This window comes from Cervus elaphus, chromosome 12, assembly GCF_910594005.1.
Source record: "Cervus elaphus chromosome 12, mCerEla1.1, whole genome shotgun sequence".
In the NCBI taxonomy this organism is placed as follows: domain Eukaryota; kingdom Metazoa; phylum Chordata; class Mammalia; order Artiodactyla; family Cervidae; genus Cervus; species Cervus elaphus.
Genome location: NC_057826.1, coordinates 92207387 through 92222896, shown reverse-complemented (window position 1 = coordinate 92222896; position 15510 = coordinate 92207387). Strand labels below are relative to the sequence as shown.

The window sequence follows — 15510 nt, the reverse complement described above, 5'->3', positions numbered from 1 at the left end:
GGTGAATAATTTTTAAAGCAGAGAATTAACTTGTAGTCGCTTGATAGACTTGATTTCAACATCTGTTGATAGCTTAAGTGAGCTGGCCTGAACTACAGTCTACAGAGATGGACAGTACATGCTCAATCACAGATAGTGTTTTAATTCAGTCCATTTAATGGAGTCTGGGGAACTCCCCAGGAAAAAGAGGAGGGAAACATTGACTGAACACTGACTATATGCTGGTTCCTACCTCAGGTTATTAGACACTCATTGTCTTGTTTAATTTTCACAATAGCTGAAGCTTCAAAAAATGCAGTAATTTGGCCACAGTTGTACAGCTGGTGACAGCTGACATATGACCCCAGGCTCATCTGATGGCACAGCCCGTCCACTATCCCGTTGGTCCATCTGTCCCACGAGGTCAAAATAATGGCCGAACACCGGCAGAAGGACCAGCACCACTTTGTTACCAGCCCTGCCTTCTTGGTCCCCAGACAGGAGCCACCTCTACCTAGCTGCGAGTGAGGATAGGGTCAGGGTTCTTGGGGTTTGTTTCAACAGTGCTCTCGCACTGTCTTCCAACCCATTCAACCTCAGAAGACCAGCTTTTTAGGTTGATTTTGATCAGCGAGGATAACTGTTTTGATCCTCATTACCTTGTAGCAGAACTGGTCATCATCTGCAACTCCTTTTGGCTAGATCCAAGTTCAGGACAAAAATCAACAGTGAATGCTGGTGACTGTCCAATGAGACCAACTCTGGTTCCTCCACTAAACCTTCACTTGCAAATTCAGCCTCAAGGACCCAAGGAAAGTCCTATTTCTTCTCACTGCCTCAGAGCCCTATAAAATGGCAGTAGTAAGGCTGATTTGTGCACGTTTTGGAACAAATTATTTTTGTCATTGTAGTATAAAAGCTATTAGTACTCTAATGATAGTCCTTATGTAACATGATAATTAGAACAAAGTAACATCATAAAGGAGTCAGCAAGCAATATAATTAGCAATGACCAACCATAAGAAATCAGAAGATAATTGAACTCAATTTATTCCTTTATGCAATAAAGGTATTCCTTCCTTCAGCTGCTTTGGGACCCTGTAACCCAGGGTCCTTGACTAGACCCTGTACCTTGGCCAGCTCTGAAACCCTCAGGGAGCTTCCAATACCGTGGTTTTTTCCTGAATTCTTGGCAAGCTTTCTCATACTGGTGGGCCAGTCTGATGCACTGAATTGTCTTTCTTTGTGTCCACAGATTTTGAGCCATATAAATTCATTAACTGCAGATTTCAAAACAGCACATTTTTGTACAATAAGACAGGATGCCAGTTTACCTTTGATGATGACTATAGTGCCTACTGGATTTATTTTGTCAACTTCCTGGGGACATTGGCAGTGTTGCCAGGGAACATCGTGTCTGCTCTCCTGATGGACAGAATTGGGCGCTTAACGATGCTAGGTATGTGCTTGGTTTCATGTAACACATAGGAGGTGCCCTTGTGATCTAGAGGGAGCCTGTCTCCTGCTATCCTCCCCACCCCCCTAGGATTTGCATCCCACAGAAATGAGGAGAAATCTCTTAAGACCTTGCATTAAGACTAAATTTTAGTTAAAAAAAAAAGTCCAATTACATCTCATTTGAACCACTTCTGTGAGTTAACAGACTGAAAAACTAATTATGTGTGACTAATGTCTATTTTTCTACTTAGGTAGCTGAGTAATTGGTGATGTGTGTTTCATGCTTGCTGTGTTCAGAAGGTAGTTGAGATGTAAAGCTTATATACAGATAAATAGCCCTGTAGCTGAGCTTTTTGAACCCAGGCTGCAGTTTCCTCTTGGGATTCAGTTTTGCTGTGAGATCTTGGAGAACCAGGGGTCCTTGCTGTACTGAGATGACAGGAAACACCCCCACCTTTTGTCTGCTACATTGGCAGGTGGCTCTATGGTGCTTTCGGGGATCAGTTGTTTCTTCCTTTGGTTTGGCACCAGCGAATCCATGATGATAGGCATGCTGTGTCTGTACAATGGGTTGACCATCTCAGCCTGGAACTCTCTTGATGTGGTCACCGTGGAGCTGTACCCTACAGATCGGAGGTATGTTGAAATGGGCCTGCAGCGAGAGGTGCTCTGAACCCCACTGGACCACTGAAAATCATCCAAACTGTCATTTCCTCCCCAAAGCAAAAATCCAAAGAAAAATATCTGGCTTATGAAGTTGTAGGTTCTGTTCATATCTTTCATTTATTCTTCATTTTTTAAATAAGGCCAAACATGATTTCTTCTTCATTGACTATTACACTCAGTATCATAAAAATGTTATTACTTTGAAAACAGTTTGTAGATTAGTTTCACAGTTTGAAAACATTCCTGGGGATTCATGATGATTGCTGAGAAGGGACAATCATGAATTCAGTGCTAAATATTACATTGGAATAGTTACAATGAAAGTTGTTCCCAGATCTTTACAGCTAGATTTTGTTTACAGCTAGATATTTTTATAGCAATATATGTATTATATAGTTAATTATATGTAATATGTGTATTATATAGTTAAACATATATTCAGTATTAGCATTAAATAGATATACTAAATATTATAATTACATTTAACTGTAATGTGGTATGGGAAAATCAGGCTTGCCTAGGAACTGTGAAGGCTTTTGAGTGTCCCTAAGTATTTAATTTATTAGACATTAATAACACACTGAAGTAACACTTTGAAGATTTTTTATTTTTGTTTATTTTGGCTGTGCTGGGTCTTTGTGGCAGGCTTTTCTCTAGTTACGGGCAGTGGGGGGCTACTCTCTAGCTGCAGTGCCCCAGCTTCTCATTGCGGAGGCTTCTCTTGTTGGGGAGCGTGGGCTTAGGGCACGCAGGCTTCAGTATAGCAGCACGTGGGTTTGGTAAGTAGCCACTGTTCCCGGGCTCTCAAGCACAGGCTCAACAGTCGTGGCACCTGGACTTACTTGCTTTGATGCACATGGGATCTTCCCAGATCAGGGATTGAACCCATGTCTCCTGCATTGGTAGCTAGCTGCATTCTTTACCGCTGAGCCACCAAGGAAGCTCTGAAGTTTTTTTTTTTTTAAACCTGATTTTTTTTTTTTTGAGGCATAGTTGATGTTCAATATATATAAGTTTCAGATGTACAACATAGTGACTCACAACTTGTAAAGATTATAGCCATTTATAGTTATTAGAAGATATTGGCTATATTCCATGTGTTATGCAATAAGTCCTTGCAGCTTATTTATTTTCTACATCTACTCATATATTTTAAAAAGAACATATGGGGGAATATAGTTGCTAGCAGGAGTTCCCCGGGCGATGAAGCCAGTGAAGGGAGTTAACTGTGACCGTGACTTAGCTTGCTGGCTCTGAGAAGCTGTAGTGAAGCAGGGAGGGATCGGCTGCAGGCGCCTCTGTGGACCCCTCATCAGTTCTGAACGTGTCTTTACTTCATGTTTGCAAATGCCTAGATGAGCTTTGCGTTAAGGCAACACAGACAGGTCTCCACAACACACCTCTTGACCTTCCTGGTCTGTTGAAGGGAAGCCCAACACATTTCCAGTGACCACAAAAAGATCACCATTAGAATAAAATTATGCATCTGTTCCCAAAATGGAAACATACAGACTGCACTTCATATCATAAAAAGGACTGGACAGCAGGGCTTTGGGTGGAGCTTCAGCAGCCGATTCATGAAAAGAATAGAAGCCCTGTTTTGCCGTTTGCCACACGTGAAGACAAATGGCCTTTGCCTTTTATTTTGTGCCTGCTCTGTCACCGTGGAGCCCTGTCTGCTAGAGCATGGAGTCAGGATTCTCTGGACTTTGAGGTGGAGGAGGGTTTTTCCTAGGACAGTGTAGAGACATTTGGGATATCAATTTTCAACTGATCCCAAGTCCCTCCTTTTATTTATTTGCCACAATGGGGTATATTCACTGCACACTACATTCTTTAATTTATATTTCTTCTTCATGAATTTCTATTACCAAGCTTACAGGAACCCTATATATCCTCCTGTATCCATCTCACTGCAGAACATTGGGAACTCTGATGGACTTCTCCTTATCAGATATTCTAATCAGTAACCTCCTGTTGATGACTTAGGCTCTGAAAGAGACTGTGAGACCCATGTCTAACATCTCCTTCCTTCTTTCAACCAACATTGTTTCTCTTTTGTGGGCAAGCCCCTGGGATGGATATCATGGATCCTGGATGAGGGTGCTGCCAAGGCAAGATCAAGACTCTGCAGCTTTCTTTCTTGCTCATTCTGTAAACTGGGCCCAGATATGGATTAAACTAGACATTTATACTAAGCCCCTCCATGTTAAAGCAAAGTTATTTCATAGACTGAGACCTTTAATTTTGCATTATAAAAGTTTGATACTGTTTTAGATGAATCAGCCCCTTATCCCTCTGCTCTAGAATGAAAGGATGAAGGGTGAGTACTCTCCTGTGGCAGGAACCTGGCTTAAAAACAAAACACCATGAACTGGGCAGGTCGTCCATGAGAATCATGGATCTGCTGTGTTTCTGTTCTCAGAAAGGTTAAACATCTAGCAAGATAAAGATAGAAATTGCTCTGTGTATTAGTTCAGGGTCTCTGAGAAGCAGCAGACAAAATGGGATTAAACATACACAGATTTTGTCAGAGGAAATGCAAGTTATGAGAGAAAACAGGGAAAGAGATGTAGTCTGGCCACAATGCAAGCCTGAGCCCCGTGAAAGAGTGAAGAAGGAAGACCAGTTGGGTGGAAGTGTTCCAGGCCACCAGTGAGCAGTCTCAGGAAGGCTTGGCATGGCTGTGCTAAAAGTCAGCTTCAGAGGAGTCCTGCTCGTCCTGGGCACCAGCCTGCCATAGTATCCCTCTTACTTTCAGTTACTGGAGCAGTGAAACGGAAATGCATTTCAGAGCATGGCAGCTGGACCAGGACTCAGAAATTGGCAAAGTGCATCCTCACTTTGACAATGCTGCTGCTAGCAAATATTCTCCACCACTTAAGTTGATGTTACTAGATAACATACAGGAAGTCACTTTCTTAAATGATGGAGAGAGAACTTATCTGCCAGAACTGCATTGTTGGCACCATAATGAATTAGCTGGCACAATCTATGCTGTTTCAGGCTAAAACCTTCTCTCCTATATCTGCTGCGTTCCTCTGGGTCTCATGGGAGGGCTCCACCGAACTGTGGCTCAGCTGCTAGAGGTAAACTCCAAGTGTTTCGTGTGTGGTACCTTCTGACTTCCTCTCCCTGTGGAAGGTGGATAGAATACATCCTGACAAACCCTTCTGGTTAGAGGCTATAATTGTTTCATACCAGAACTTTAGCACTGTCAGATCCTTGCCCAATTTCTAGAATCTGTCCTTAATGATCAGAAAAGAACACTCTGATTCCAGATCCCAGACTAAAAAGTAGCCTCTTGAGCCATTTAATAGCCAACTCCTATCAGAATCCCAGGGCAAATGATTCTATTCGGGGAACATAATTTAGGATATACTCTAAGTGCTATGAAAGTTGCAACACTTGGAAGCCACACTTGTCACCCACAGTATGGACTTGATCTGTGATGTTATACCTCTGACTCTTGGTAGGGGTTACATTTGCATTTATGTGAAAGCACTGTTCACATCTATAGAGCTTGGCAGTGGATCTGCAGGGCATTTCAGGACCTGCTCTAGAGAGGCGCTCTGTCTCTTCACTTCATGTGATAAAAATTAGTAATTCCTCACATTCCCTTCCCTGCTGTGCATCAAGAGACAGGAGTGTCTGTGTCAGTGTTATATCTCCAGGGCCCAGATATTTGCTTTGCTCCTCTTTATCTTGATTTGCACTCTCGTATTCCTATATTATTAGTTTTGTCTTTTATGCATGCATGCATGCTAAGTCACTTTATTTGTGTCCAACTCTTTGCAACCCTATGAACTGTAGTCCGCCAGGCTCCTCTGTCTATGGGATTTCCCAGGCAAGAATACTGGAGTGGGTTGCCTTGCCTTTATCCAGGGCATCTTCCTGACCCAGGGATCAAACCCACATCTCCTGTGGCTCCTGCATTGCAGACAGATTCTTTACTGCTGAGCCACTGGGGAAACCCTTTGTCTTTTATAAGCTACCCTACATTGTTTCATAAAGAGGCAGGAAATGTTGAAATTAAAATTGTGTGTACTTATTGAGCAGCACTTTTTCTGTGCCTGAAAAAATAAAGCTGAACAGTCACTGGAAACACTTTAAAAGGAAAAGTTGGTTTTTTTTTTTTCCCTCCATGCTCAATACTTTACTTTTGGCCACCAAACATGGAGCTATTTTTTCCCCCAATACCAGGTAATTCTTTAATTCCCAATAGACACCAACTGGATGTTCTAAAATGTAACTCAGTTCTGATATAATCTACCATGGAGAAGAGAATGGCAACCCACTCCAGTATTCTTGCCTGGAGAATTCCATGGACACAGGAGCTTGGCGGGCTACAGTCCATGGGGTGGCAAAGAATTGGACACGACTGAGTGACTAGCATGTGTGCAAGTACACGCATGCACGCACACACACACACATGCACACACACACACACCTGGAGATAGCTTCAGATTCCACAGGTTAAAAACTCCATTCCCACAAGAGTGCCTTCACTTCAGACACCAAACACAAGTCAGATTATCTCCTGTACACCTGACCAACTGGCTATACATTGGAGTTCTCATGACCCCCTCCTCAGGTTTGATAACTTGGCAGAATGGCTCACAGGACTCAAGGAAACATTTCCTTGCATTTACTGATTCATTATAAGAGATTACAGCTCAGGAGCAGCCAGACAGAAGAGATGTCTACACTGGGCAAGGTGTTAATAACAGGAGGAGCACGGTGCTTTGTGCTTCATCCCTGCCCACCCCCTTCCCAGTACTGCTGTGCATTCACCCACCTGGAAGCTCACCAAATCTTGCTGTTCAAGAGATTTTATAGAGCTTAATCTCCAGCCCTGTGTCCCTGATTCTCAGCGCCAGCCTCCAATCACTTGCTCTCTTTTGGTAATGATGCCAAAATTCAGCCTTTGTGCACTGGTGCCTTATCAAATCTCCAAGACAGAGTTTTGGGTGAAGTAGAAAAGAATATAGGTTTATTGCTTTGCCAAGACAAAGAGGGACACACAGGCTCTTGCCCTCGAAAACTGTGTCCCAACCCCAGGAGATTTGGTGAGGAGTTATTATAGCAAGTTATTATAGTTCAAGGGCAGGGCTGCTGATAAGATTAGAGTATGTGATTAGGGCCTACACTCCTTTATTCTATTTTTTTTTTTTCAATTTTTAGCACCAAAAACATTTGTATTGGGGTATAGCCCTGTAACAATGCTGTAATAGTTTCAGGTGAATAGTGAAGGGACTCAGCCATACACACACATGCATCTGTTCTCTGGTCTTGGGTAATCTAATGAGTTCTTGAAGGGCTTCTCTGGGTCCTTTAATCTGGAACGAAGAATGCTGACATCTGCCATTTGTTGGGGGTTTTAGTTCTCTGTGTTCAGACTGTCCTACTCTTTGCGACCCCATGGACCAGAGCCCGCCAGGCTCCTCTGTCCATGGAGTTTTCCAGGCAAGAATACTGGAGTGGGTTGCCATTTCCTACTCCAAAGGACCTTCCTGACCTAGGGATCCAACCCTAGTCTCTTGCGCCTCATACGTTGGCAGGTGGGCTCTTTACCACTGCATACCTGGAAAGCCCTAAAGATATTTTTATGGGTATCCCTTGAGGTAGAATCAGGACCCTGCCCCAAGCCTGCACTATTGTTTCTTGGCTCTTCCCTTGTCTCAGCATCCCTTCCCTTCCCAGATTAGCAATAGTTTGAGTCTGTCCCTGGGACTCACGAGGCCTCATGGAGGCTGGAGTCTATTCCCTACAAACAAGGAATGAGGGACACGGAAAGGCTTCAGTGCTCAGGAGCCCCACAGGGTCCTGCTAAGTTTCAATTACAGATCACCATAACAGATATACTAGTAACGGAAATATTTGGTGAGCATTACCAAAATGTGACCCAGAGACATGAAGTGAGCAAATACTGCTGGGAAAATGATGCTGATAGACTTGCTAGACCCAGAGTTGCCACAAATGGTCAATTTGTTAAAAAACACAGTACCTTTCAAGTATAATAAAATGACGTACAGTAAAATGAGCTATGTCTGTACATAGGGTAAGGTCCAGAAGACTCCTGAGTACAGGAGCTTACGTCATCCTGGAGTTGGGGGTGCACTACCATGCCAGAATGTGTATGCATTCACCAATCTGAAAGCTCTCTAGATTTACGAGGAGTTTGTTATGTGAGCTTGATTGATTAAATCATTCGACACTTGTAGTTGAACTCAATCTTCAGCCTCTCTCCCCTCCCTAAGGTGGAGTGGGATAGGCTGAAAGTTCCAAACTTCTCATCCTATGGTTAGTTTCTATGGAGACCAGCCCCGTCTTGAAGCAAACTCGGAAGCCCTCAAAATAAAGCAATGGTAATATATAATTTTCTTTTATTATGCAGAAAAGCCAAGGTTTTAAAGACTGATAAAAACTCAGTGTTAACTGGAAGGGGTGATAGTGAAATTACTGCTCAGAGACCTGTTGTGGGAATTCTAAAAATAGGTGCAACATTTTTGGAGGGGGGAATCTAGTAACCTAACTGTTTCTCCCTATAGGTAAAGTGCTTCCTCTGGCTGCTTTCAAGGTTTTTTTCTTTGCCTTGTTGTGGATTTCTTTGGGTTATCACATTTGGGATTCCTTCAGCTTCTTGGATCTATAGATTTGTGTCTCTTGCCAAATTTGTGAGCCATTATTTCAAATTTCAGCCATTATTTATTTGAATAGTTTCTCTTCTTCTTGGACTCCAGTGACATAAGATTAGATCTGTTCTTATGGTCTTATAGGTTGCTGATGCTCTTTTTTTAAGTCTATTTTCTGTTTTTCAAATTGTATTTCTATTGTTCTACCTTCAATTTACGGATTCTTTCACTTCTCTCCTTCATTCTGCTATTGAGCCTGATCACTAATATTTTTATCTTGGTTATTGTATTTTTCATTTATAAAATTTCAATTTGGTTCTTCTTTATGTCTTCCGTTTCTTTCCTGAGACTTTCTATCTTTTCTATTTTTTGATGATGTGTTCTGTATTTCAAGTGAGTTCAAGAATTTCAAGCATGTTCATAATACCCAGGGATTGAACCCAGGTCTCCTGCATTATTGGCAGATTCTTTACCATCTGAGTCATCAGGGAAGCCCTCATAATTGCCTACTGAAGCCTTCTTATCATGATGGCTTTAAAATCTTCATCAGATAATGCTAACATCTCCATCATCTCAATGTTGACATCTCTTTATTGTCGCTTTCTATTTGAGATCTTCCTGGTTATTCAGATGACAAGTAGTATTCAATTGAGAGCAGTCATTTTCATACTATGTTCTGAGGCTTCTGATCTTATTTAAGCTTTGGTTGGCTTCCCCAGACCGCTCTCTTGTGGGAGAAGGGATGCCACCCATTACTGCCTGGAAGTAGATGTCCAGGCTCCCGTTCAACCTCCACTGACACCCAAGAAAGGGTGTCCTCATTCCTGCTGCCCAGGGGTGGGAGTCCAGGCTCCCCTCATGATTATTGCTACTGCGGAGGGAAAGAAGAGACAAGCTCATTACTGGCCAGGAGGGGTGAAAATCCTAGCTTCCTACTTAGCCTCCCCCCGACACCACCACAGTGGTGATGTTGAGGCCCCTCATTACAGGTCCCTGAGGGTGGAAGTCTAGGTTCTCCACTTGACCTTTGTTGGTGTGGCTGGCAGTTGAGTTACAGTTTTTTTCTGGTATTTGGTTGGAGAAGAGAGGTTATCATCTAAATATTTTCTGTCTTGCTAGGATGCCTCTATCCTGGCCCTTTGGGTAGAGAGAGCAGGCTTTGGTTCGGGTGTTACTTAAATCTGTACCTGTTGGTATTTCTTTTTGCCAGCTTCTTAAGTTCCAAGTCTCAGATCTATGAAGCAAAAAGAAAATGCAGGAACTCACCATTACCCAGGTCTGTAGAAGCTCTGCCATTTTTCTTTATCTTCCAGAGTCGTCTTAGGTTTGTTTTATAACATTGAGGACTTTTAGCTATATTTAATAGGAAGAATAAGAAAAATATGTCTATCCATCTCAGTATGAATTTTAATATTGTGCATTTATTTACTCAATAACTTTTTTGGGAGTGTCTGTGTTACAACCCAGATGTATGACTGTCTACTGTGGCTCTCAGCACCCGTAAACCTGGCCTGTGACCTCCCATTAGGTCTGGGTGGGGCCCTGGGGATCAGTTTCTAAGAAGCTTACCTGGTATTTGGGGGTGTACAGACGTGTCCATCAACTATGGCCTTAGATGAACTCCAGGTTGCCTCCCAGGGCTCACTTTCATTGTCATTATTTACCCTGGCCCAGGGACTCACTTCCTAGCTGAGGTTTATCAGATAAATGATAAGACACAAAGGCTTCCATTATGAACTGTCTGAGAATATATTTGCATTTAAACAGGAACAAGCAATAGTACAACCCTTGGTGATTGTAACCTGGGAGGGAGATGGAGGCCCACTTTGGGCCCAGGGATTCCTTCAGGCTCACAGCTGCAGGGAAGTCCTCCACTTGTTTGTAAGGAAGGCCCTGCTTGCGGTGATACAGGATGCCATCCTCTAAGTTAAGGAGGACTCATACACACACCACACACCTACACTTACTGCTTAGATGAGACAGATTTTCTCTTCCTTTGAAAACTAGAAAGCAGTTGAATTCAGTCTTTCCTGATTTCAGAATGTGAAACTTGGATTTTTTTCTTCCGCAGAAGCAAGGTGATAGTCTGGCATCAATAAACAAACATGGACCAACTAATGGCCATTAAAATGCCCATTGGGATTAGTAGATCCAGGTGTGTTAGTCACTCAGTCATGTCCAACTCTATGCGACCCCATGGACTGTAGCCCACCAGGCTCCTCTGTCTGTGGAATTCTCCAGGCAAGAACACTGGAGTGGGTTGCCATTCCCTCCTTCAGGGGGTCTTCCCAACCCAGGGATTGAACCAAGGTCTCCTGCATTGCAGGCAGACTCTTCACTGTCTGAGCCACCAGGGAAGCCCAGTAGATATAGACTACTGTATATAAAATAAACAACAAAGTCCTGCTGCATCACACAGGGAGTTATATTCAGTATCCTGTAGTAAACCATAATGGAAAAGAATACGTGTGTGCGTATGCATATACACATATGCACATGCATATATACAAAACTGAATCACTTTGCTGTTCACCAAAAACTAATACAACATTGTAAATTAACTTTACTTGAGGTTTTTTTTTTCATGCCCATTACAGAAATATACTTCCAGTGTATTTTGAAGATATCAGAAAATTCCTTAGTTCATTTCACAAGCATCCTTTGCATCCTTGTGCCAGTCCTGAAAGAAGTTGTGATGAGTCAATGTAGAAGGCTCCACAGCCCCACCCTAGAGATGTAGCCAGGACCTAAATAAGGCTAAACCCCAAAGGGAGAGCCCTGAGGTTTAGGAGGGGAGCAGGAAGGAGGCCAGTCCAGCAAGGAGAGCTTTCACGGCTGCCCAGAGTCCAGCTAATAGCTGGAAGGAAAGGAAATGATGCACGTTAGATGAGAAACTGACTGCCTCTGGTGAAATGAGCTTGCAAAGCAGCATAAAATAAGGCAGCAGGTGCAGGGAGAAGGCAAGAGAAGAGATTATGCAAAGCCTTTGGAGTGGCCTCCCCCGGGCATCATGATGTGCCTTGTCCTCGGCCTCCCCACGCCATATCATGAACGTGTTTTGTTGGCTGTGTTGTACGGTGTGATATTTCCTATGGAACACATCCAAACAAAGAAGATCCTGTATGTGAAGGGGGCTTCCCAGGTGGCGCTAGCGGTAAAGAACCCGCCTGCTGATGCAGGAGACACAAGAGACGCGGGTTCAATCCCTGGAGAAGGAAGTGGAAACCCACTCCAGTATACTTGCCTAGAGAATCCCATGGACAGAGGAGCCTGACAGGCTACAGTCCATAGGGTCACAAAGAGTCAGACATGACTGAAGTGACTTAGCACGCACGCATATATGTAAAGGTGTTCATCGCAATCTCGTTTATGTTCCCCCAAATTTGGAAAGCTCTAATTATCCAGTGTTATGGTTACAGAGATAATGGTTCTGTGCTAAATCATTTCATTTTAAACAAAACACTAATAACCTGGGACAAGCAGCTTTATGAATGATTGGGGGAAAGCAGGAAAGGAAAGCTGTAGAAATCCTGTGATTTGCAAAAATATGGATATGATTGGATACTAAAGAGAATTCAGAAATGAAACCATTTGTTGGAGAGGTGGAGTGGATGTTTTTCTTTTGTAGGTTCCATTAGTACATAACAGTAAATCAAAACCAATTCAAAAGTGCAGATATTTCTGGAAGAATTGCAGTCATGTCCGACTCAGTTTTATTTGGCAAGCAAAGGAAAATACATCCTCAAGGCGTGAGGGCGGGCCTACTCAAAAGAGGCAAAGAGAAGAGAAGCCAGAGGCTCAATTTTGGCTCTTCTTTTTATATGTTTTTTCTCCCCCTGAGCCTGCCCTATGTAAACTGGGCTAGCCAGGAGGGCTGTTTGCTTCACCTGAGGGTCTCACTCTGGTCCTTGGACCTTTCTTTGTTCTATTTTCGTGGGCTTTTTTCTTTCTTTGTCTTTTAGCCACCAGTATTTTGGACACCTTTTCCCTATTCTAACTACGTAACACCACCCTCCAAGGACTTGAGAACAAGGTGACTTGTGCTTGGGGTGTTTGTGGAAGTTCAAGGGTTTGTTTAAATAAGAACAGATGAACTAATAAAATGCTTGTTTACTTATACACAGATAGTCCCAAGGGAGAGCCACTTTGAGAATGACTTTTCTAATATAGCTGTGTCTGCTGTGTGTAGAAGATCACACCCTCCAGCATTAAGTATTTGAAGAAATAACTTACCTGTTATTTCACACAGTCGTGTTTTCTGGAGTGCCAACCCTAATTTAAGGAGGCTGTGTGCTTTGTAGCCACACCAGATTGTCATCTAAACAACTGCCTTTGCTTAATAAATGGACCTCGGAGATTCTTAAGAGATAAGAATTTTACCATCTTATTTAGAGGCTTCAGATGCCAGATACTCCTGACACGTCTGTCTCAGTGCTGCTCTGAGATCTCAGGAAGTCATCTATTCCCCTGTTAGAGTTTCAGTAATAAAAGGAGATAGCTGCCTGTATTTTATACCCTGTTCTGAGTTGTGCCAGAGTTTGATAGCTTGGCAAAATGTGGTTATTTTAGCCCCAATGCAAATTCTCCCTGGCTTACTCTGCAGTTTTAGCATCAAGAGACTTCTTCATACAGAATGTTTCCCGTCCACTTATCAGCAACACACACGCCATCCATTTTCCTCAGAACAATACAGCTTATCTCACTACCATAAGACGTATTGGGTAATTTATACTTCTAGAATCTAGAAACTAAAATGTAGTTTTTTTTAAAAAAAAAAGTGGAAGAAGCTAATCTGAAAAGGCTGCATGCTATATAATTTGAATTATATGACATTCTGGAAAAGACAAAGCTATGGAGATAGTTAAAGGATCAGAGGTTGCCCAGATTTCTGGGGCATTGAAACTGTTATTCAGCATGATGCTGTAATGGTGGATATATGTCATTATGCATTTGTCAGAGCCCATAAAATATACAACACAGTGAACTCTAATGTAAACTATGGACTTTAATTCATAATAATATATTAATTTTGACTCATCAGTTGTAACAAGGGGCTTCCAAGGTGGCTCAGTGGTGAAGAATCCGCCTGCCAATGCAGGACACACAGGAGACACGGGTTCGATCCCTGGTTTGGGAAGGTCCCCTGGAGGAAAGCATTGCAACCCAATCCAGTATTCTTGCCTAGAAAATGGACAGAGGAGTCTGGTGGACCATAGTCCACGGGGCCACGTGGAATCAGACACAACTGGCAATTGAGCATGCATGCACTCATGAATTATAAAAAGTTAACCACACTGAGACGTTAACAATAGGGGTGCGAGGCGAGGGATGATATGGAAATTCTCTTTTTTTCCGCTCAATTTTTGGAGCCCTAAAACTACTCAAAAAAAATCTTTTAATTAGAAAAAAAAAAAGGCAGTTTGGCCTCATGGCATCTCCAGGGAGCTAGGAAAAGCCGAAGATGATGGTGTCATTCTACTTAAGTATTCTGTGGTACCCAACAGTTTCATTTGAAAATAGTTATCAGTACACTAAATCTCCTGTCTCTCTGGTGGTTGCTGCTGTTGCTAGTCTCTTTCTTTAAAAACAAACCAAAAAGAAAAAGGAAGAATACACCATGAGCTTACCCTCTTCTCGAGAAGTTCCTGTTTTCCTCCATCAGAGATTCTGTTACACCCCTTCCAAAGTCCGAACAGTTGGCAACTTTGCGACACTGCAGAGGCCGCTTACTCAACGTTCTAGGTGTTTTGGCCAAAAAAGGAAGGTCGTGCTTGCTGCCCTTTGTAGGTCTGTTCTAGCCAGCAAAATGAATGGCTTGGTTCCTTCAGCACAAGAGGAGAGCTCTTCGCTTTCCTGTGGTGTGGAAAGGGGGATGGCTGTATAATCCCCATGGTAAATATCTACACATTGTAGAAGGTATCCCTTGGAATAGCAAAAGTCATGATAAGTAGTTGTCAAGTTGTCGTGACTAGCCAAAGGAAAACCTACACTTAACAAATTTACAAATCAATCAAAGAAAGATGCATACTAAGTACTGCATTTATGAAGCACAGCATATAAAATACATTTCTCTCTAGAGGGGAAAAAATGTATCCAGCAGTTACCCCGCATTCACTGTGCCTTTATTACACGTGTGTACCCAGTGACAGGCAAAAAAACAGTAAGCTGGCATAAAGGCAGAGGAAATCCGTATTATCTCATGATGTCAGCAGTATCAGTACTCTCATGAACAAGATGAAATTTCTTGCCTAGAAGACCACAGTAAAATTATATTCAACCCCCATAAAGAGAGTAAAAGTTTTCTTTTCTGAAGAATGTCTTAAAAAATGGGATGTGTCTTATTTATATACCACCTGCACATATTATATGTCAGCAGGGTTAAACAAGATTTTCTATGGGCCTTCAATCTGATTTTCCTCTGTCTTGGGTTTGATTATCCACCTAGAACTCTGATGAGGGTGCAAGAAGTGTGTCACTAGCTCATCTGAGGCCACCACGCTCAGGGATCACTTTCTACATGCTACCAAAAACATTTGGGATGAAGTCATAATGGTTCACCTCCATGGTACGAGAAAAATGAATGCAACCCAGTCATCCTGGATTTTCTCTGAAAGTTCCTATGCTCTATTAATTATTTAAAACATCATAAATGAACTAAACTAAGAGGAAGTAGGGAGTAGAAAGTAAAATTTAAAGACGTATATGGTCATACATTTTAATTAAGTTCTGGAACAGAGAAGAAACTTTTCTGACTCTCTGAATGACCTTTCTC

The 15510-nt window shown here is 42.4% G+C and overlaps 1 protein-coding gene across 1 annotated transcript in view; it reads left to right on the top strand.

Annotated features, from left to right (window-relative positions):
* Positions 1 to 15510, top strand: part of SV2C (synaptic vesicle glycoprotein 2C) — a 209659-nt gene that overhangs the window by 187060 nt on the left and 7089 nt on the right. The window contains exons 11-12 of the mRNA XM_043920549.1: positions 1235 to 1438; positions 1914 to 2073. Of these exons, the coding sequence (XP_043776484.1) occupies positions 1235 to 1438; positions 1914 to 2073 (364 nt within the window). The remainder of the gene's footprint in view (positions 1 to 1234; positions 1439 to 1913; positions 2074 to 15510) is intronic.